This window comes from Haliaeetus albicilla, chromosome 21, assembly GCF_947461875.1.
Source record: "Haliaeetus albicilla chromosome 21, bHalAlb1.1, whole genome shotgun sequence".
Taxonomy (NCBI): Eukaryota; Metazoa; Chordata; class Aves; order Accipitriformes; family Accipitridae; genus Haliaeetus; species Haliaeetus albicilla.
The window spans coordinates 16,083,614-16,107,040 of record NC_091503.1 but is presented as its reverse complement, the minus strand read 5'-3'; the positions used below and the strand labels follow the sequence as shown (position 1 = coordinate 16,107,040).

At 44.8% G+C, this 23,427-nt stretch overlaps 1 protein-coding gene across 8 annotated transcripts in view; it reads right to left on the bottom strand.

Annotated features, from left to right (window-relative positions):
• The window catches only part of RREB1 (ras responsive element binding protein 1), a 127,384-nt gene that overhangs the window by 63,841 nt on the left and 40,116 nt on the right, over positions 1-23,427 (bottom strand). For 5 of the 8 annotated variants that reach the window (XM_069809041.1, XM_069809046.1, XM_069809040.1 and 2 more), the window contains 2 exons: positions 5,821-5,940; positions 4,275-4,477 (listed from right to left, as the gene is read on the bottom strand). In XM_069809041.1, the coding sequence (XP_069665142.1) occupies positions 4,275-4,477; positions 5,821-5,940 (323 nt within the window). Of the gene's footprint in view, positions 1-4,274; positions 4,478-5,820; positions 5,941-10,545; positions 10,672-12,225; positions 12,423-23,427 lie in introns of those variants that run through there. The other 3 variants (XM_069809042.1, XM_069809043.1, XM_069809044.1) reach the window with 2 other exon arrangements.

The window sequence follows — 23,427 nt, the reverse complement described above, 5'->3', positions numbered from 1 at the left end:
GAGCAGAAAGTAATTCCTGGAACACTGCCAGAGTATGTGGGCAAATGCCACTAATCTTCCCAAAAGATCTTTAATAAGCACAAGTCGTCGGACTTCAGGTTTTCCACCCCATCTTGATGGCAAGGCATTAGCTCAGTGCCCTTTTCTAGGGGCTGTATGTTCTGCTCCATGGCTGACTCAGAAGGAAGAGTGGCGTTTACTGAATCACCAGCACCATTTCCCTTAGCATCCTGTGTTTCTCCTGGAAGCATCCCATTCAGGCACACTGGCCAGGCCCAACCCTTCTCAAGCTTGCAAGATCTGATGAGATCATAGCGAAAAAGAGGTGACAATGCAGGAGTGTACGTGACTCAAAAAGAACACATTATGAACCCGGTTATTCTCCACCCAGGTGAGAATCAGGAGTAACCATGGTCAAACCACGAGCACAAACAATGAAGCCGACCAGAGAGCTCAGCCTGATTTAAGTATGCCCTTGAGACACTGAGCAAAGCCGCCACTCTCAGCCAAAGATGAAATGGCACTCTTGCAGGAACCAAAGGCGTTTGCCTGAATTGTCCGCAAGGATGGCTACTGCATGACATAAAGGGTATTTTCACCACCTCACTAAGAAGCCCAGGCACGGCTTCTGCACCAATGCCTGTATTATTAAAAGGAAGGTGGTCTGGCACCAAATATTAAACCTCTGTTTTCTGCGGAATGATGCAAATCTTCACCAGCTAGATAGATCCACCGCCTGTTACCTACACTTCTGGTGACAACACAGTATAAAAAACATCTCTGCATGACCAATGGGAAAGCATAATATTTATGCCAAAAGGACATGTTCTACTGAACCTCTTTGCTGGCTATTTTAAGTATCATTAGTAAAACCATGAAAACAAGCAGAAAAGAAAACCCGCCCTCAGCAGCTCTTTAGTTGGAAGGGAGTTGATGGGTGTGAGTGTATCTGTGCATTTCCTGTCTCCCCACAACTCTTTTCCCCCCCACCATCCCAAAAGTCATCAACTCAGAAGCAACCATTTGCAGGTTGTCAGACACAAGCATTTGTGGAGAACACTGGGAATGACTAACCCAAGTCTCTGTGACAAATTCTCCAGCATGTTAGGAGGGAAGATGCTGACACAGGGTTAGAAAAAGTAAGTCTCAATAAAGCAATATCCCCTCCTACATGATTTGGGGAACCATTCTAGAGAGTATCCTATTAAAATCTAACACTGTGTTTTCAAAAATAGGGCCATGATAGTTTTCTATTAACTTCAGTGACCTGTGGACATGGATGAAGAGCTATTTTCCCATTTTGCCTGAAGTAAACAAAACTCGTGACTTCACTTCTAAAAGGATCAGGACTGCAACAATTAGGTTCTCCCACTCCTCCCTATTTTTCTCTTATACATCTTTTTCTAACTGTATTTCAGGGCTCTCCATCCTAAGGGTAATCACTGTAGGTCACGCACACAGGCCAAGACCTAACACATTATTACTCGCAAAACATTAGAAAGCAAGCAAGAAAGGCTGCCATTACGAAGTCTGAACACTCCAAGAAAATAAAAATGCATTATCCCAGTGCCCCCCCATTGTTATATACGAACATATAATTCGCACAAGCTCATTCCATCCTACTTATACAACTTTAATTTTACTATATGCAATCTGTCTGTGGAGTAATGTTGAGCTCCAATTATACTGCAACCCTGTTAAAGTTGGCTCAGGACAGAGAACAAACACACTGTGCCGTGAGGAAAATCCCTGCAGCTGTGCTGACAGTTTAGACGGTGTTTAATCCCCAGGGTATTTCTGTGAAATTATCAACCTACTACTTTTTTTTTGCACACACACACCCCCCGCCCCAAGTGCTGCAGCTCTACATGATGCACTTGATTGTTTCAAAGCCTGCTTTCCAGACTGCCTGCTCTTCGAATCAGCAAATTAGCACAAGATAGAGTAATTACTGGTTCACCTTGAAGCAAAGATCAGAAACACACTATAGCTCAGCCAGAGCTGATTAGTATTGAATCTGGGGTTTATTATTAACTAAAACCCAAACTTTCTCCAGTGGTCACACAGGGTACATGCCACATACCGTAATACAGCTCAAGCAAATCCAGGGTAGCTAGAACAGGAATGCTGTTGACTGACCCAATCCAGACCAAAAAACTAGCATCCCTACTGTAAAAGCACCTCCACTCACAAATTTAAAACATAGCACTCGGCTACCTCACCAGAGCCAGGCTGGTGAAAACACACTTCCTGAACTGAAAGATAAAATTAGCAGCTAATTTGTTAGCTACTTTCCCTTTAGTAAAGTCAACCTGGCACAACTGCTCTGCATTCAACTGATGGGAAATGCTTTTGGAGTTGTGCATTAGGTCTATTTGTTTTTCTCCAGCTCAAAAAAACACCTTTGTCACACTTTTTATTTTCTTCAAGAGCAAACCAAATGAGAAGCTAAAATGGTTGATGTGAGAACATGTTTATTAGACTATGGGTAGACTAGAGCCAAGATAAAGTCAGCTTTATAAAGAGAACCATAGACTTCGGGACAAAGGTTCAGGGCAAAATGTTGCACTGCCAACTCATGGGAAACAGCAATCAGACCCAGAAAACTAGCTAACTGTTATTATCCTTGAAATTATAATAAGGGGCACATTCCGACCAGAATCTGAGATCTGTGTGCTGCTACGCACTGAAACAATTCAGTGCTTTCATTCTGCATGCTGAAAGTGGAAATTCACTGTATTGCAAGTTGCTAACCAGATTGATACCCACTTAATATTTCACATCTCACTTCTGTATTCCCAGTAATGTAGCCATTTGCCCCTCTGGCGATAACAATCTTTCAGGCTAAAAACAAACAGGCTATTTACTATGTTTTCAATGTATTTGTTTATTTTTATGCTGTAAGAATCCCTCTTAATCCTGTCACATTTACTCTCGAGCTTCCTTTGATTCGATGCCCATCGAAATATCAGGTGGAATAAAGGTCACTAACGCTAATAAACTTCCCTGAAGCCAAACCACATGGTGTACCAGCGGACAGTTGTGTAATAGCACTGCCACTGAGGCCAGTCTGAACTCCAGTGCCTCACTTCACACGATGAAATCAAGGAACGAGGGAAGCCCCTAAGCGGGAAGACTGCAAAGAAACCTTAAAGCCAGGTGCTAGACTATACAATCCCACAAACACAGTTGCCCATCTACTCCCCAGCCTCTTCATTTAAGAACGTTCCTTTATAGGTAATGGCTTTTAACTCCTTTCAAGCAAAAAAATCCAAGACAAGTCATAAGTCTGTCAACTAGACAGCTACTCGGCAAGCTATTAATAAACTACTATAGGAACATCACATGAGTCATGCCTCTCAACCTTTCTGGTCCCTGTTACATCTTGATTCATCTACAAATTCTCTGTGCTTCACCACAAGCTCTAAAGTCAAATGGACACAGGGATCTGGGGCATTTCTTGATGTTCTGCAGCACCTTCATTGGTAGGACTTGGCCCAGCAGGAGAAAAACACAGATATAAAAAAGAAGAGCTTTAACTGATAGACCTCTCTCATTTGTTTAGATCAATATTGCTATCAACTGGTGCCATCAACTGGTAAATGGAAAAAACCTTATAAAAGCTACATATATTTGCTCTGCAAGATTTGTACAAAGCATTCTGCAATAGCTCTTCATAGTTTTATTAACAATGAAGTAAGGGCACCTTACACTACACACATGTGAACTGAGCATCCTGATGGATGTTTCGTTCTAGCACCACCTTTAACCACTTGGATCTTCCCTGAGGAGAGCCACACACCTCATGAAGAGTCCCAGACGGTGACCAAGCCAAGCCCCCTGCCACACCGCTCTGCTCCTCTCTGAGCTATTTCTTTTCTCCTAGTTTCATGAAATGAACTGGTCCCCCAACAGATTAGGTGAATGCAAGAGCCTGGAGAAAGGATGCAGCAGGGAAGAAGCGGCGATTCTTAGGTGGCTTTGCCACTGCTAGTGGCATCTGCTAGACCAGGTCACCACTGCATGGCATCAGAGCTCGTGCTCAAATGTTTTATGTGTGAATCCAAGCAAGCGGACACCTTCAATTCCCAGTTTTCTAAAGTTACGTTCTGGAGAGCCACCAGAAAACATACATGGAGGAGCAATGGCGGAGACAAGAACTACCCGCTGAGGGAAAAAAGGGCAAAACAATCAAAGAAACATAATTATGTCTTATCACTTCCCATGCAGCTACTTGTCTCCCCTTCACCCACCCTGCATTCGGGTTTACATACCTGGTTCCTCCTGCCAATCCGATTTGGTGCAGGAGACTTTGAGGGGGATTTGACATTTTGAGAGTTCCCACCATTTTCAGCAATCTTCCCCACATTCATCACTGCTGACATCATGGCGTCAATGGAGGACAAGTCTGCTCCGTCCAAACTGTTTGGTGAACCTGGTGATACCTTGTAGCTGTTTAAGCTTTCCAGCTGCTTCTCTGGAATGAAAAACAAAAACACACATAGGAGTTGCTAGGCCATCTAAAAAATAAAATACCACAGTATTTTCAGCTGCCTGTAACTCGCTTCATACTCTGCTGGATCACCATGGTGCCCATAATAACTGAGTTCCTGTTAACAGGAACAGTTTCTCATATTGGAACACACAGGACAAAGTGTACATTTCTTCCCATAGGACATTCACGTTAACTTCATTTTCAACCTTAATCCAGTATTTGGCTTATAGAGTGATTTACCTTAAACTCTCTTGCTATAAAATGGTGTTATTCGTGGTACCTTGTGCTCACCATGAACTAGTAGCGCAGTACTGATGAATGCACGCTCTGGCAAGCACAATCATTCAAGCACGCACGTGTTTTGAGCAGAACTGCACAATTAAGGCATTAGTAACACAGTGTAGGGTACTGGGTTCTCTTTCTAGCATAGCTTAAGCCAGCTCTGTATATGGAGTAAGCTAAATTAGTAAAAATCCAACCAAAACAAAACCCCAAATCCCCCCAAATGCCTCTTTACTGCCACAGCTGGCATCTACGTAGATTTTTTTTCTTTTTGGTCTACCAAGCTGTATTAGTCCATGGAGCATATGTGTTACACCCACGACTAATGCCACAGCTAAAGCTGTTCAGATTCAGACTTCTCCATCACATTCTGTACGTAGCAGGGATGCTCCTGTCTCAGATACCAAATTCAAAACACACCTAAAATCTCATCTCTGGTTTCTCAACATACCATGTCAAACACACAGGTAAGGCCTTCCATGTTCCTTTTTACAAGTCTGAAAAGGAAAATGCTTTCAAACTAAACACTCCTTTCTCCCCAAATAAGTCTCCCAAACAGGAACACCCTGCAAGTCTATTGCTCTGTCACCTCTGGTGGAGAGGACTGAATCTTAATGTGTGTTGTGGGAAAGTCACTGTGACACAAGAGGATGTGAGGGTGAACAGGGAGGAACACGTCTGTCTGTGAACATTTGATCTCTGCATAATACTGTCTTTGGAAGATAAGTTTGAGCATTATAAACAGGTGTTTTTTTGAGGCTAAGTAATGTGGTGCCAAGTTACTGGGAGCCAAGAAAATCTTAGTTTGGAAGCCTGCAGTGGTAGTCAAGTATTTATGTGCCCATGCTTCTGCTCAACCTATTTTATACTTGTCAGACAGATACAGATTAGGGATGGGGAAAGAAATGTATGCACCAGTGCTTCTGCTCAAGGTATCTTACAGTCTTCACACAGATAAGGGGTATGGATGTGTAAGAAATGTTTCTACAAGCCTATTAATGCCCTAATTTACAGAGTCACACAGAGCTAGTCAAACCAGTTACCTTCATTTTTATCCCCTGATTGACTGTGGCTCTCTTCTTGGTTGCTGGTCTCCTCACTTAGTGTAGTATGTATAGTAGCGTCTGGCTCTTCAGCCTCTTCTTCAGCAGCACCCTCTAGCACTACATTAGGGAGAAGGGAAAAAGAGAAAGGGAGTAAGTTTTTCTGGAAGTTATTTTAGCAAAATAAAGACTACAGTCCTTTAGCTTGAGGGCTCCCCTGACTGGTACATAGGTCTGATGACAGAAGCACGTGAACAGCGCCAGCTCAGTCAAGCGCCCACTCCCACGAGTGGCTGGGCACTGGGCTGGGGGATGCTGCTGCCTCTGCCAGTGGCGAAACCTGGGCAAACAAAGAGAAGAAACCCTTACCAGCTTGGTCCCCAGTATTCAGCCAGTAAAAAACAAGAGGAGGGAGAAGAGAGAGCAAGTTAGCGTATCACTGAGGTCATCACATTTGGTTAAGAAGTTGGAATAATATTCTGCAGCTAGAGAATTTAAGTATTCAATTTCATACACACACTCCTCCCCCCTTCTCTTCTTGGAGGATTAACATTTACTCCAATACATGAATTCATAGTGACCTTTTTCTTCCTTCTAGCAGTGGTGAAATGACTACTGAGGTTTCTGGGACCATTTGGCACATTCCTCACACTCACTGCCCAAGGTTTCCAGATGAGTTGAAGGCACAAGCAACCATCGTATGTGCCGACAGAATTTCTCCACACCCCTTTCTGCAACCACAAACTTATCATGCTATCGCTGGGGTTTCAGGAAGGATGCCTGTTCTGGCTGGAGAATGACAGGGCAGTTAAACATCATTTTTAGAGGTGACGGGGAATGATCGACGCATGAGAGGAGTTCTCTGCCCACAGCACCCATGGAGATAGCCTCTGGAAAAGGTTATTTGTAATATGGAAAACTACTGATACATTTTTCATGGAGAAATACACCTTTATAACCCTACAAGCAAAATACTTATTTCATTATGGAAATGAACACACTGTGGACATTTCATCTCATCTCAGATTTACCAATTGCATCCAGCAAACTTAATACAGGTTTTCCTTTTTTCAGAAAGCAGAGACCATCGGCCTCAGACTGTGCTTAACTCAACAGGGTTTCTTCCTTTTAAAAAAATACATTCTCAAGGATGACATGCAAATCAGTCACATAACACATGTTCAAATGCTGTTTGAACAGCATCTGCAAACAATAAATGACTACGTTATCCCAACTACTGATATTTTAGAGCGCACAAGAAAAGGCAAAGAGAAAGGGCCCAACCTGGGTCAAGCAGTTCCTCATTTCACACAGTGCCAGCCAAAGCAGCAGATTCAACTGCTACGTTTAACTGCTGACCCTCTTAGGAGCAGCACACAAATAATTTGACAGAGAGAGCCAGCGCAGTCTAGAGACAAAACCTAGGACCCGACTAAGCCCACTTGTCTAAGGCTCTGGATAACACCAACTTCTTAACAAACACTGTTTTCAATATGCATATTCAGAAACAGACAAAAAGACTATATTTGTGCTATCCTGAACAATTCAAGGTAAATCTTCCCTAGTCACTTTTGTACTTTTCTGCTAAGAAAACACTAGTGGTCTCTGCAACACAGGGATTTCTTGATCCAAGGTGAGGCCAAGCACCCACCCTTCTGTATTTTCTCCAGTAATTATGGGAGCTGTTTATTTGTTTGTCTTTATTTTGTTTGTCCGTAAGTGTTTTAATTTTGCTGTTATTCTGTTTTTAAAAAAGGACCATCTCATTCAAGAGCAACACAGTTTGGGTTTTTTTCTCTCTTGATCTTTTTTTATCCACTTGTGTGGTACCTGACTTAATTTTGAATAGAATAAGCACAAAAGAGTTATTTTCGACCTAAATCTTCTAAGTTGCTTGCTGTGTCTGCTTAGTACCACCAAAAATAAGGACCAGTTTAAATTATTGGGACAGATTTCTGTTAAAACAATGCAAATAAGTGCTTTAGCCCTTAAAAAAAACTTAACCAAACAAAACAACTCTCTCTTCCAAAGTAGACCTATTCACTCCTCTTTCAGTCAATACCTAGGACATTAATGTCACCATTGATTCTTCCTGGAAAAAGTCAATCTACTGTGTAACTGTGAAGACTCCGGTATTGGCCAACTTTAAGATAGCTGAGGAGCTTCGCAGAGAACTAGAGTCAGAATTCCTAGTGCTGCTTTTGGCAGTGAAAATGGGAAATGTTCGTCACAAAGAGAAGAGACAGGCATACATGCACACATTAACAAATCTACCTCCCGGTTTAGAAACACCTGCCAGCTTGCTCTCTGTTCTTCTTTCAGGAGGAAAACTTTGTATTGTGCTATTACAGCCTTTCATAATTTCTATGAACCAACAGTTACTTTATTTCTGAATCTAAGTATCTTCCTGCTAACACAAAGATGTATAGTCACAGACTTTGTTTTTTAAAACCATTTTCCGTACATTAAAAATTTCCTATTTTGGAAGCAGTCAAAAGATCGCAACTTAATTTCTGCAAAAATAGGTATTATTGTTGCATGCTTTTATTTACATATGCATTTTCCACTCTCTTGCATGAAGCAAAAATGCACGAGTGAAACAAAGACAACTGCATGAGAGGCACACACCGATTTCAGAAGCATAACTTTCTATTTGCAATAGGATATAGAAACAATAAGAATACTAGGCCAAATCACTCCTTCCTGTGGGAAAACCCGTGGCAGAGCGCCTTTAGGCAGGAACATACTGAGAGATTTCTCTTGCAGCTTTTTTTTTCCTGCCCTTTTTTTTTTTTTCTTTCTTTTTTTAAATAAATGCACCACTGAGGATGGGGAAGTGTTTTGGGTTTTTTTTCCACAGCACCTATGAAACTCAGGGAATCAGACAGGCAGCAACCAGCATGGATGCCCTGTGCCATGCTGCCTTCAGGACTGCAAGCTTTCTCTGCTCACACCAAATGCCCCTGCTTGGAGGTCATGCTGATGAAGCCTTCTTCCTCCCTCTCCCCAAAAGAAAACAAAGACCTCCAGGAAAGAGGACAAACAGGAAATACGCTGGCAAACAGTGCAGCCTCAGGTTGCATTCAACATGGGACCAAAGCCTCTAGGAAACAGGGAAGTGGTCACAAGCATTCAAGTCATCTTTTACTTTGAAGAAACCCCCCAGTGTCACAGTCATCCTCTGTGAAAAGGAGGAAAAGCAGAGAGCAAGCGACAGAGAGTGCTAACACATGTTGGGGGGCAGGGACCAAACAAAACAACACAGCAGCCCTCTTCGCATGGCCACACCAAGAGACCTGGCTCTTCTGTGGGAATGTGTCCCCTCCACTTCATGATGTTGCTGAAACCATGAAACTGGGGCAACTTTGATCCCACACAGAAACCTGAGGGGCCTTTAGCTCCTGCTTCTGACAGAAGCCCATGCCTGATGCCTCACATAGCCAGCTAATGGGAGAGTCCCTGAGAAAGCAGAGCTAAAAAAAAAAAAAAAGCCTTGTTGCTTCCCATTCAGTCTGTACAGGAAGACACTTGCTAGACCTATTTCCTCCTTTGGGATAAAGTGTGACTCCACTGTATGTTAAAGCTGAGCCCATCAACAGTTACTTCCCCCCTTTGCTTATGTGTATTTGTTTGTATTTAATTTTGTTGTTTTAAGACCACTCTCAACAGTTAGAGCTGCTTCTCCTTCTGGTGAAGAGCATCACAGATGAAGCAAAAAGGAGAACACAGGCCACAGGGGAAGGAAGAAGAGAAGAGAAGAAATGATGAGTCTTCAGAGTCACAGTCACTTGACTTGCCGTCGAGAGGCGGCTACAGAAGCACGGAGCAGCACGTCCTGGCCCCTGGGAGCTGGTACAAGTCTCTGCTCCAGATTGCTCCACTGTCTTTGCACATGAGCTCTCCCTTTGGAATAGATAGGAAGAAACACACAATACAGGCAAGGAGGGGGAAAACCTGGTGTGTTGCACAAAGCTGCTCATTGTTCTGCCTTCTGAAAAAAATCCACATTAACGTTAAAGTAGAAGCCATGCACTAATTGGGCCAGTGAAAGATTAACACTCTCAGCCAAATACTTTTATTGGTTTCATTAAACATACCGTAGTATGCAGTACAGAACACGGGGGGAGGAGAAACAGGGGAAACAAATGACAGTTTTAGGAATGTGCACCCCCACACACATGCATTTCAAACCACTTTTTCCTGTGAGGCCCAAACAGGAATCCTGAGCCTTCTTCATCATTTCCATCTTAGCAACACTATTAGCTTATTCAAGGCTTTCCCACCACTTTTTTTCTAAGTGGTAGAAAAAAACCCAAGGATCATTTAAATGAAGGCCAGACCTTCTAGTATACAAATTTAGACGAGAACAGAGCTTCAAAGACGGATATCACATTTGAATAAACAAAAGTTTACCATTTACCCTTGAGATTATAATACCTAAGAATCGCTACGCTGCACTCCAAACGGTCTCCTACTAAGCTTCTACACAGAGGAGCAGATTTTACTCCCAGAGCACATGGCGACACTCCCAAGCATAAACAGTCACTCCCACCCCAAGAGATGCACGCAATCACCCGCACTACATTTTGAACATGATTTTGCATCAAAGCTGGCAGGAAGGAAAGAGGGTGAAAAGGCATCGTGGGAAGAAAAAAGGGTTAACGCTATTCAAAGCACTGCCTCAAGGCAAAGGAAAACCAAACGAAAAAAGTTTTCCCAACTGACCTTTTTAATACCAACTCTGCCCTTGCTACTGAAGTGTTGGTGCTGACTCGGCACCCCAGCGGTAGAGAATTATACTGGCAGCGTCACCTCACTGTCACCACTGCTGGAGCACCAGTACAGAGCAGCCTATGGGGAAAGGAAGACAAGCATAAAAAGAAAGACAGTGGCATGGGAGTATATGGTGGTTGTTCTTTCACTTAGCATTTGGTAAAAACTAGGAATCTTACCCCAAAGGTTTTGAACTTGTACCTGTAACTAATGTTTTCCTCTAGGGAAAAACAAAACCAAACAAGAAAAAAAAACTAAAAAGACAACAACTGAAAGGAGCAACATCTCTTGAAAGGTACTCTCCGAGCACTGACAGACAGACTGCTCCTCTTGCTATGAACTCTCTGAGCTATTAGCAATACAACTGTTTTACCTGTGTTAGCACACATGTGATATTTTGCTTCCTAAAACAACCCTACAAATCCACAACATCCATATGCCTTTTCTTACCTAACGTACATACACAGATACACCCAGACACAGAATAAACAAGCACACACTCATGTCCATGCCTTAAAACTGAGCTAGGGACCACCTTCTTTTTGGGGACAGGGCAGGGGAAGAAGCACCAAACAAGAACAAGATGACTCCATATTTCCAGATTATTTTGTATACTGTTGCTACAACACCTAACAGTTAGGCTAAATTTTAAATATTCAAACATATTTACTCCTCCTGCTTTATTTCTTTGTGTGCATGATGGGATACGCATGTGCATCTAGTTTTTATGTAGGTTTTGCAAATTACCTTCTGATGACTTATGGACCACTAATGGTCCTCAGGACTGTGGCTCAGACGACCAAAAGCATCTCTCCATAAAGCATACCAGAATTTGAACTTAGTTAATGCCTTAAGCAAATGACAACTCTGAATCACTGTGATACTCTGGTATTACGTTGCTGTAATACACTGAAAACAAGGAAGCTATATTAATGTAGCAGTGAGAAACCCAGGCAAAGCAGGGGTTTCCTGGATGAAATTCACCTATATGATCCAACTGGTTTACAGCAATGCATGGAGACACCAGGCAGCCTTAATATAAAATGCAGTCGTACCTATCTTCTTGGCCCTGTGCTCAATTTGCTAACTCGAACATGGTACCCACGTTTGCTCCTTTCGCAAGTGCTGCATGCTGTGGGAACAGCCCTCACGCAGGAGCCTGTGATCTTGCTAGGCTAGAAAGGAGAACCAAGGCACACGCTGCTCCAGCACTGAGAGTGAAAGCAAAACCCAACAGCCCCCAGGCTCCCAAGAGGAAAGCCCAGGTCTCCGCCAGCAGGCTCTGTAGGCACCTCAGAGGGTTTGATCTGAGCCTGCACCGAGCTCCCGACCAGCACTGCCATTCTCGGCAACAGCAGCACCACACAAAATGCACAGCACCGCAAGAGCTGCAGTAACCTGTGGCCACGTTTAGGCTCAACAGCTGCTGATTTTGAGATTTTTTCTAACGCCTCAGCTCGCCTACCCCCCAGCCAAAGAAGTATCTACGAGCTGTTCCTCATCCTCACTGTTCGTATCAGCTTGCGGGTGAGCACCTGGCCCTCCAGGAAGCCTTTGTCACCAAATTGCAGTCTGCTTTGAGAGCTTGTTCAAGCAAAAAGGATACTGAGATTTGAAGACATCTTAACAAACCTGGGGCCACGAGCACCACTTTTAGACGCGCGAAAAAATAAAGTCAGGGCAACAGCAGAGTAAAACATGTGGCAGTAAGCAGACATCCCTCCACTCCTTCCTGTGTCCACGACTTCAAGCTCCCCTCCATCCTCATCCTTGCCTGCCCGCGCAGCCGTCAGGAGGCCGGCGGGGAGGGGGCCCGGCTCCCCCCAGTCACCCGGAACCACGGCGGCGCAGGGGGAACAGGGGACAAGACGGGCCGAGGGCCTTACCCGGCACATCCCCTCCCCTGCGCCCTCCCCGCCGGCTGAGGAGGGACACAAAAGCAATACTGTCTGTCCTTATAAGCTCTGCTTTGCATGTGTTCGGGGAGCGGGGACAGCTGTGCGGACGGCTCGCAGAGTTCCAGGAAGTCGATGTGTTTCTTGGCTTTGACTCCAGTTTATTTGCCTTAGATGAAGTGGCGACCCGAGAAAGTCCCTTCGCGTCCCCCCTGGGCTGGCACCGGCCACAGCGGGGCGGCGCTCCTTGGGACACGGCCCGGGGTCTCTCCCCACACCGATCGGCCTTCCCCTCTCCGGCTGCTGCATTCCTCCCTCGGGCCGGCGCTGGCTCACATCCCACCGGGCCAGGGGACGGCCGTGGGACGGCGGCGCGGGAGAGGGTGGGAGCCCAGGGCAGAGCCAGGGATCGGAGGGAGCGGGCCCCGAAGGCTCTTCCCTCGGCAGGCGGGATGGAGGTGTCTCACGAAGGCGGGAACAGGTCAGGCGAGCGGCGTCGACGCTGCCTGCCAAAACCGCCGCTGCCCACACGGCCCCGAAGGAGCCGAGGAGAAGGCGAGAGAGCGGAGGGGCAGGGGGAAGCCGAAGCGAGGGCCAGCGGGCACCCCCATCGCACGTGTCTCCCGGCCCAACGGCCGAGGAAGGGGAGGCACGCCTGCCCGAGGGCAGCCCCGGCCACCCCGGGGAAGCACAGCCCCGCTGCCGCCTCAGACGAGCGAGAGGGGATGAGGGATGCAAAATGAGGAAACAATCTAAAACGGAGCTCTGTGGGTTTGGGTTGCTTTTTTTCCCGTTTTTGCTTTGCCCTGCCAAACCCAGTTAACTCAAAACCCTGAGCGGGGGGGGGAAGCTATAGGTTGATGTCCCATCACCTACATGGCTAAGCAAGCACTGTGCTGAGGGAACGAGATACTTGCCCAAGAGCCCGAGGGGTGAGCTGGATGGACTGCGCTTGGGAGAGCCAGATGGAAAACATTTCTGAGTAACGGAGAAGAAAAGCAACCTCCCCTCCAAACAGTCCGAATTACAGCAACCTCGTCTCCGACTGAGGAGCGGCTGCAGGGACGTGGGGCGGGCGAAGCGGGACGCCAGGCTCGGCCGGGTAGCTGTGACGGAGATGCTGACATCCCCGACAATATATGGCCAGTCTAAACCATGGGATATCTTGTCCTTTTAAGGTGGGCCAAGAGCAAGCATCTGTGCAGCAGCAGCACAGCCCCAGCCTGCCATCAATAGCCCCTGGTGTCACTGAAAAAACAGGGGCTCCTGTGCCATACCAACTGGCCCTGCAGATGCCCAGGCACCCACCCCAAGAGGAGACAATCCGTCTGGCTGTTCATCCGCACAGCATCACGGAAACAAGACGGAACAGTAGTAACAAGAGGAAGAAAAGCCACAAAACCATGCAGCCGGGCTGCTTGCTGGCAATTGGCGCCTGCAGCTGTCGGGGAGGGAGGGAGGGAGGGCCTGTCCCCATCCCTGTCCCTCGCCCTGATGGCCAGCAGCTCAGCCAAGTGCAGCTTTGGACCTGGGACTCGAGGCGAACATTTCAAGTAAATCTCCGGAGGGAGAAAAGAGCAAAGGTGTCACCCCCTCACACTTGCCCTTCGCACGTAGCCAGAGCTGTGTGTGCGCAGCAGGACGGGTTCAGCCGGGATTAGAGAGGCAGGATGAATCACGCCAAGGAAGATGCAGAAAAAAATCTCCTGTGCTAGTGCCCTGCTTCTTGTGCAGCACCCTGGCTGCGATCCTCTTCCCCCAGGATGGATATAAAGAGAGCTTCACAGAGGGCCTGAATGCACGGGCAATTTTACAAAAACCATTCTGGAAATAGGGTAAGCTAAACCAGGAAAAGACTCTCTCCTTTTGGAATAGCTATGTCCCACATGGCATTTCACCACTGTAACTGCGTCCACATGCTAGCAAATTTCCTTGCACAGGCAAGCCCAAGGGGGAAAGCACTGGTTCGCTTACCGCAGAGAACCCAACACATCCTTTGCAGCCCAACTGTGCTGTCTTTGGCGGGAGATGCCAGTGCACTCACTGCTTGGAGCACCGTACCAGGTAGAATGCCAAAGCACTTTACATCTTGCAAGATAATGCAGTAACATCATGCACAACATGAGAAAAGAAAGAGTAGAAATTACAGGGATTAAAACTCATTTCCTGGTGGTAGCATTGTCAACCATCATGATTTTATCATGAGCCCTGTAAAAATCTGATGGTGTTACATTACTGCACAAAAATCTCAAACTTTTTAAGTCAAAGTTCTAGTTTTCCAGGTTGTGGAGAAAGGACAGAAACATTACATGCTCAGCAAAATAGAAAAAGCAAATTGAAGTGACTAGATTAATTTTAAAGCCTCAAGCTTTTAAGTATAATCATTATCTCAGATGCTCAACTTGTAATTTCTTAACACACAGGGATAGCAACACAGAGCGTCCCTTCTTTACACAACGCATTTTGTACCTTGGAACATATACCTTCCAGAAGTAAAATGGCTTTTTTCTTTTTTAAAGAGGGAAAAGAATCGCAACATCTCAGCACGTTTCTAACGTTTTATTTAAAAGCCAACACAGCTGCACTTTAATGCTACTTAAAGATGAGAACCTCCACCAAATTACCAAACTCATTTTAAGCAGAAAGAGATTCAACATGCAAGTATTTTGCAGAAAGAATGATTCAAGAGTTTGCAGCTCTTCTGGCTGCTCTTTTCCAGGGAGCATGACTTGCTGACAGGATTAACTACTGCCAGGCTCACGAAGCTGGGAGACAGCTGCCACATGGCAGCCATTTATTACAAAGCTCCACTCCTCTAAAGTTAGGAAAGAGGCAGACTATTTCATCTGTGTTATCAGCAGGGTTCCTCTGCTCCACAGGCTTTAGTGACTAGGCTTTTTCTAAACAAACACCTCCTTTTTTCCCCCACCTTGTTAACATCATTATCTTCCTGTCTTCTGTTTCTGGTCAGCACAGGAACTATTCTCCCTATCACACCCTCCAAACAACAACAACAAAAATCTATAATCAATACAACTTTAAAATGTTCTGAAACACACATACTCCCAAAACAGATTTTTTAATTAGAGAGTTTTAGCTTGAAATTTTAAGAGGGGAAACCACATGCCACAGGGAGGAAAGAGAGATGTGCTGAAGCAAAGGGATTCAGAAGTGTGCTGTACAAACCTCACTCTCCTATGCACCCTAGGAGGCATTTGTAATGCAGCCTCCAACCGCAGTATCCAAAGCGGCTACACAGCTTTTTCATGAGCAAGATAACCTGCAGCGCTCCTTCCTAGCTTCTATCTCGACACCAGGCAGACCCTCTGCAGACCCACAAGCCAAAGCCAACTGCTGCCCTGCACCATATGAGGCACAAACAGGACTCAAGTCAACCACCTCCTACAGTCTGCTAAGGACCAGGAACAGATATACACCGTCTACATCATCTCCATGTGATATTAAGCATAGGTGACCATTGGTTGCCATTCTCCTGTTATTTTGAACCAGAGTTAAGAGATACAAGCTAGCTGTTTAATATTACCTGAGGTTATTCTAGATATGTGTTTGCCATAGACGCCAGAGTACCACAAATCACTCAAACTGAGGTTTATTGCTTCCTCCAGGTGAAGGGAAAACCCAGCCTTGAGAAAAACGTCTCTCTCCTATCACTGATGAACAAGTTGCCACAGTCTTGTGAGCACACCCACTGGCTTATACCAGCTGGGCAGGTAGCCTTCCGGGTTGTTGTGGAGCTCTAAATTTTGAAATACAGAGCTTCTTTCTTGGTTTAGTTAGGTAAATTAATTACAGCAGTAGATGGTGCTGGCAAGCCTCTCCAAGTTGAGATCCTCACAGGAAAGCCACTAGGAAAATTTTAAACAGCAGTGCTACTGCCAATGGTATTCTTCAGAACGAGTTTTCTTTCTATTTTGAAGTACACACAGTGAAACTAACCTGTGGGAGGTGCTTCCTGCAACACTGACAAAATGAAACAGCATCTGTTAATTTTCATAGACTGCAACATGCATGCAAAAAAGGGCACAGGGATCCAGTTCAACAATTTCTTATGGAATTCGAAAGTTGCTCAGCTTTATCAGGTGAGTACAAGAAGCCTTCTCAGAAATGACGTATCTCTATCGGACTTGAAAAAAGATGTATTTTCAAAACAAGAACTGCATACACACACATGCACGCACGCACAAATCCCCCTTCATCCACAACCACATCCAGCTGCTGGCCTTCCAAGTTCCTTGTAGTATAGCCTTTGCTCTGGGACTTTAAAAGCCTAGCAGGCATTTCTAAAGGATTTTAAAAAGTACACAGGCCCAGCCTTGTAAAAGCTCATGAGGAATCCATGGAGGTCATCGTGGAGCTTAGACAGTCTGCAAACAGCATAATCCACGTGCTGGTGAGGTAAGGAACAACCGAAGTCGGGTGGACAGGGCTGAAGACTTCTGCAGAGGCTGGCTCCTCCAACAATGCTGTAAACCCTGGAGGAAATGCCTGCTGATCTTCAAAGCCCTTCAGTAGGAACAGCCTTAAGTTTCCTGAACATGAGCATTCTGGTTGCGAGGCCACAGTCCTCTTATGCACACAGAGAAAAACACAAAAACAAAGCAAACAAAAAACAAAAAAAAAATCCACAAAGGTTAATAACTGCAAATAACCAGCAAGACTGATCCTCTGCTCTGCAATGAGCTGTCGGATCCACCCAGTAAAGTTCTGATGTTCCTTGGCACAACAGCCACACTGATGAAGCAGCAGCTTACAATCTCTGCAGCTTTCCTTTTTCTGTTCCAGGCAGTCCTCCACACGTGTAGACTCCTGGAACACAATACTCAGTTGTTCGGACTAGGAGGGGATGCTACAGCCTGTAGTTGTACAAGGTGTCCACCATAACTATATCAAGACCATTACAATACGCTGCACTGCCAGCGGAACTTTAGGTACAGCCTTCAGTCGCCTGATGGGCTGCACAGGCGACCATGAGTAAAGGGGAGTCTGGACACCTGCACACTGCAAAGAATTGCAGGAAGTTTATTTCAGGAACGCTGGGGGGGCGGGGGTGGGGAGGGAAAACAGACAAAATTGTGAACAGGTTTCTTCAGTAAGTGAAGTTTCAAGTTGCTATTCCTCCAGCCAAAAATGTCTGCTGCTAGTCCAAAACCACCCTCCTCTTCCAAAAAAACAATTCCACTGCTAGTGCTTCACACGTTGCCATCAAACAGATGATACAGACAATTCTTTCCACAATTCACGTATGAAAAGGGGAACTCATTTCCTTCTGCTGACTCCCATTGACATATAATATACCAAAACTTTAGCCTGAAACAAACTATTATGAATTATGCATAGGTTCAACCCAATTCTGGGTAAAGTAGTAATTGCAAGTGTTCACCTAGGAGAATAACAAACAACAACAAGAAGTTGACCAAGTGGCCTGTGCACCCACTCACACCCACCCCAATTTCTGCAGTAGGACAGCAAGAGTTTGCCAGTGGGACCTTGACTAATCACTTTCATATATGCACACATAGTGAAGCAACAATGAAATATCATAACCAGACCTATGATACTGAAATTCATACTTCTTTTGAGTGATGTTTCCATGTGAACATTTTCTCAGTCATATATACATAGACATCCACACAGCCGCTTTCTTTTAATTCTAAAAATGAAATCACCTTGCTTTACAGTTTTAAGGCAGTACATACTATAGCAATATATGTATTTACATTAATCTTGCTGAGGTCACTTAGAACCTACTCTAAGACCAGAGGTGAACAAGACCTAAAGTGCTTTAAAAGAGCCACAAAAGAAAAAAAATCTGATATTGTTCTTTGATTACATTACAACTCTTTAAAGGAACAAACTGTATTTCTACCCAACTGACAGATCCCAACCTCCAAACTTCATATAAAAATGATGTTCATTCAGAGCAAAAAAAAGGACAAACAAAACCTCAACACCAGAACTCATACTTTCACTCAGATACTAAATAGCAGGAGCTATTTTCCACTTCCAGCTCAGACATCATTGTTTTGTAGTAAGTTTTATATGCCTTATGGAGCTCAACCATTCAATATAAAGAGAGCAAGAGAAGAATTCAAGACATTGGCAGCTGTCTCACCTATAGAGCAGACAAGTGTGCATTTGAGTTAAAACGAGAAACTAAAAGGAGAAAGCAAGCAAAACCACCAGCTAAATAAATTATTTTTCACTGTAAGGTGTAAGGTGAAAAACTTTTCTTTATCTACCCACTCATTTCACACATGGTAATGTGCAACTATCATTCTACCAAAAATTAGAAGAGAGTCACCACCAGATTTGTTCCACCTGTTCCTTCATCTAAACTTCAAATGGAGTTTCTGAAGCTAGAAGATTTCACCATCCCTGCTTACTAACAGTTGAAGACAGAAACTGGCCCCTTCCTCATCTGTTAGGGTCTGGCATCCCACAGAGGCTATGGAGGTAGGTAGGCACTTTCATAAACAGAAGTGGCAGCAGCAACCTGTTCAGCGTATTTCATACTGAACTTGAAACATTATTCAATACTGATTTGACATAAATAATATGAAAACTGACAAGTTCAAAGGTTCCTCAGCAAATACACTTTTTTAAAACTTCCTAAAATCTCTAACCATGGATAATTTCTGAAGTAACGAGGTCTTTAAAATAGCAGTAAGCAAGCTCCCAGAAGGGTGGGGTAATTGGGAGGGTTATCACACCTCTGGGGGAAGTCACAGGCTCTATCTTGGCAGTGTTTCATCCCTTCATATACCCAGGGGACTGATTAGTTCATGATAAGCAATTAGGCACCCTAGGGAGGACGGTTAACCGTCTTACCAAAACAAAAAGGCTGCACAAATGTAAGTCTCACTAGATTAAAGAAACACTATCTGAAGAACAGCAAATTTGCGTTTGTTCCCTTCTACTGGAACTAGCAAATATTACATTTTGCCTACATATGGCACACACAGATCTCAGAAATCCCAAATTTGAGCACGTACTTGCTGCTAAATTGGTAACAAATGCTCTGAAGCATTTTCTTTCCCAAGACACCAGTGCTGTGATGCAGGAAAAAAGGAGGAGGGACGGAGGGGAGGAATACAGTAAATAATGATTAGATGACTTGAACTACCTATCTCATTCATTTAAATTCTCTTCCTCATTGTTAAAATAGTCCCTAACCAAGGATCAGCTGCAGAAAGCGGGACCTGGAAAGGCTATATATGGCTGAATGCTGCTTGCATTTTAGAATGAAACCCCCAGTGAGCAGCAGCCCCACCATTACCCGCCCTGCTCCTAAAAAATCCTGGGAAGCTCCTGTCCGCTGTGAAGCTCGCAGTGAGGCACCTATGCCTATCACAATCATACCCATGTTAAACATTTATCTCTGCTGAAGCAGAGGGATGAATTCACCTTTTGCCTGCCAACTGATGTAAAAGTTCCAACACACACCAGAGCTGCCAATGGGGCTGTTTCTGACTTACATCAGGCCCAATGTATTTCAAAGTACTTCAACGGCTTAAAATATGAAGGAATGCTTTTCAGCAAGACGACCCCCTGTTCTTTTCTGTCCTTTTATCTTTTCTTAACAGTTTGCCATCCAGTGATAGGAGGGAACCCCAGCTGCATAGCCTGAGCTTTTATCTTCTGCTGACCATGCAACAACACAAAGCTCAGTGCTGGATTTCCTGCTGCTTGCCTAAAGGGGCTGTTCAGCTTGTTTAAATATTACTTGCCTTGGGAGCCTTGGAGTTGTGCCCAAGCACTGTACTGTATCTTCCCAGCATCCATTTCAGCATGTACTTTAAAGGTCTTTAGGTTCGATGTACTAAAGCTCTCCCTCGCTATGGGAGGAGCCTGATGCCTCCAGAAAAAAAAAGAAAACCCACGCGACTCCTCCCTCTCTCCCTGTTCCCCCTATTAATCTCTGTGCCTCATTCTGTTACACAGCTAACAGAAGTCTCTCTTCATCCTAAAAGCATGCAATCATATTTAGTCCAGTAAACCGAACCAACTGCAACCAAGGGAAAAGACATTCTGGTATGAAAGACTACAGCTACGAAGAAATCAGATGCTGTGTATCACGTACAGCAAGCTATCAATGCTCACTGAGCAAACAACCGAGAAAGTACAGTAGCAAAAGAGGGCTTTTAAGCCGAGCTGTGGCACAGCAGCCTCTTGCCATGCTAAATTTGGGAAGTCTCTACAGTGGATTTTAGAAGAAAAGAATCTTCAAACACGACCTTCTCCGAATTTGCAAACTTAACATCAAGGCACTTTCTTTCCTCTTTCAGAGCAGTCATGAAAATAAAGCACGGCTTTTACAAAAACAGAAAGGATATTCCAGCCTTTACGAATTCTTTCAGAAGCCTTCCTCTTCACAATTACCGTGCCACTGAGAGGCTGAGTTCTGGCTACAAGGTCAGCAGGGAGATAACCTTGGCCAATAGAAATGATCTGCATCACCCCAAAGGCAGCGCCAGGCGGCCACCCATTAAGCAGCTCGGCAGGCCTTCCTGTTTGTTAGCCTGTCTGCAGCCCATAACAGCTGATACGGACGGAGAAGGAGGAGGTAAAAATCCAGATTCAGTCTATTTGTGAAAGTTGTGGATAGAGCAGTTCGAATAAGGAAAACCTTAGTGAACACTGACTGCAAGAACTGTCCTGCAAAAAGGTGTCTCTCATGTTCCACGGCAGCTGAGATGCAGAAATACATGGACCCCCACAAGCTGACACAGAATTGCAGTTGCAAGGAAACTCAAGGCTAGGAGTGAAAACCTGGTTTTAATCCATTCTGCTTCGCCTCAGCCTGCAGTGTACAGACTGCTTTAACCTAATGTAAGCCATGGCTGTCATTCAGAAGGACAGACTGCCAGTCCTCACTTCACCCCAGAGCTCCGGCCACACGTTCTCCCTCCAGTCTCGTGCCAGTCCTAGCGTTTGAACAACCACATGGGGATCACGGAACTGATCTGGTTTGGGATTTGCATTTGTTTGGGTTTTTTTTCTGTTTTTCACTTAAAAATGTACACACATAGAGTTTCATCAACAGCCTTCACACAGGGGAGCTGAGACATCGTCAAATTACACCCTCTATTTGAGTGAGGGATGAGAGACCTGAGCAAGAATGTTGACGGTAACTCTACTCCCGCGGTGCTGCAGTACCAGGGAAAGATGAAAAGATGTAGTGGAACGAACCCACAGTCAGCTCCATCTCCAGACTCCCTCCTCCTGCTCCCCCTTGCTCCCTTCTCTCCAGCTCAGAGCTCGCTTGCAACCCTTCTGCCATAAAGAACACTCCTATCATTCAAAAGTCTACCTGAAGTTCAGTTCTCCAATTGACCCCAGTGAAAATAAGTTCACAACAAAATAAACTACCACGATTAAAATGTCTGCACCGCTCCTCTCCCATGGCATCCCTGGAAGAGGAGAGCAAGAGCAGTCCCAGGCAATGAGTTAGTAATCTGCTTACCTATCCAGTTTTTCCTAGATCAAGGACTGGGTGTACCTTTTGCACAGGGCTAAGCACAAAACAAACACAAGTCCAAAATATCCCCCTCCCTCCCCGCCTCCCTCAGTTTTTACACGGCTGAATTAAGCATCAGTTTCACCTTTTTTGTTTGTTTGTAAACACTTGTAAATGACCCTTTCCCCATGCACAAAGACAAAATTTACCCCCTCCAATAGAATTCATGCTTCATTAAGTCACATCAATAACAACGCTGAAACAGTCTGCCACCATGTGCCACCACATGTACCAACCACAGCTCCAGAGTCCCCCGTAAGTAGGGCAAGCAGCTCACCTGGAGTCCTCAGGTACTTTAGAAACAATATTTACAAACCTTGGGCCTTTGACTTAACATACAGCACAGTGGGAACAGCACACATGCTCCCACACAGGCAGCTGACCCCCTGCAGAGAACGCTATTTATTGTAAAATGCATCACCTTAAGGGGATGGGATGGGACAAAAGTGGAGAAAAGAAACCAAAGCTGCAGAGGGAAAGGACATGTTGCCTGGCCGCATGTCCTCAGGCGCTGCTAGCTCACGTTGCTTGCACCATCTGATCACTCAAAGCTAAACATGGAATGTAGGTAGCAAGTCATAACGCTGTGCAGGGCTGGAGACGTGACCCATCAGCTGTTTCTGCATTATAATTATTGCACTGGGGCACAGCAGGACCAAAATTTTGCCTGGGCAGATTTCTGCGACGTTTCGGCTTGTTGAAAGCGACAAGAAAGGCCACATGCCGGTTCCAGATTTGTGATTACGGTCGCTTTTCCGCAGGCCCAGCATTCCCTATTTAAAAATCCTCAAGCCACAAGAAAAGCAGAAGGCCCAGAACTATTTCACTTTATTCAAAACAGCATTAAGAAGTCAGATGTCACAGGGCTGTGATCTCTCTCTCTCCCCTCCACAAGACAGAAAGGAGTTTCACATGAAGATGCAGCAAAGCAGCACTCCTGAACCACCATCCTCTGCATTTCTAAGCTGGTCTTGGTCATTTCCCCTTCAGGCCACTTCTGCTCCCAGGCTTTCCCTCACTCTCTTTTTATTTTTAAAGTTTCTGCTACCCATAAAAAAAAAAACAAACCAAACCTTATTGCAATACCATCATTTCCTTGTATTATCATATTCTCTAGTGAACTGATTAATTCTCAGAGTGATCCTGACCCTCAGCTCCCACTGGGCCTCAAGTGATGCAAACGGTTTCTTTCAGCTCTTCCTCAATTTTATTTTTGTCCTAACATGCACCAAGTACAAGTAGAGGACTATGTTTTGCAACTCTGGACTTAAAATGCAAATATCTTCACTGGTATAGCTGGAAAGGAACACTGCACTTTTAGGCAATTTGATTGTTTCTGTAACATACTCAAAACTGAGCAAAGCTCAAAGAGTACAAGTCAATAAGGAAATTATTTAAGCC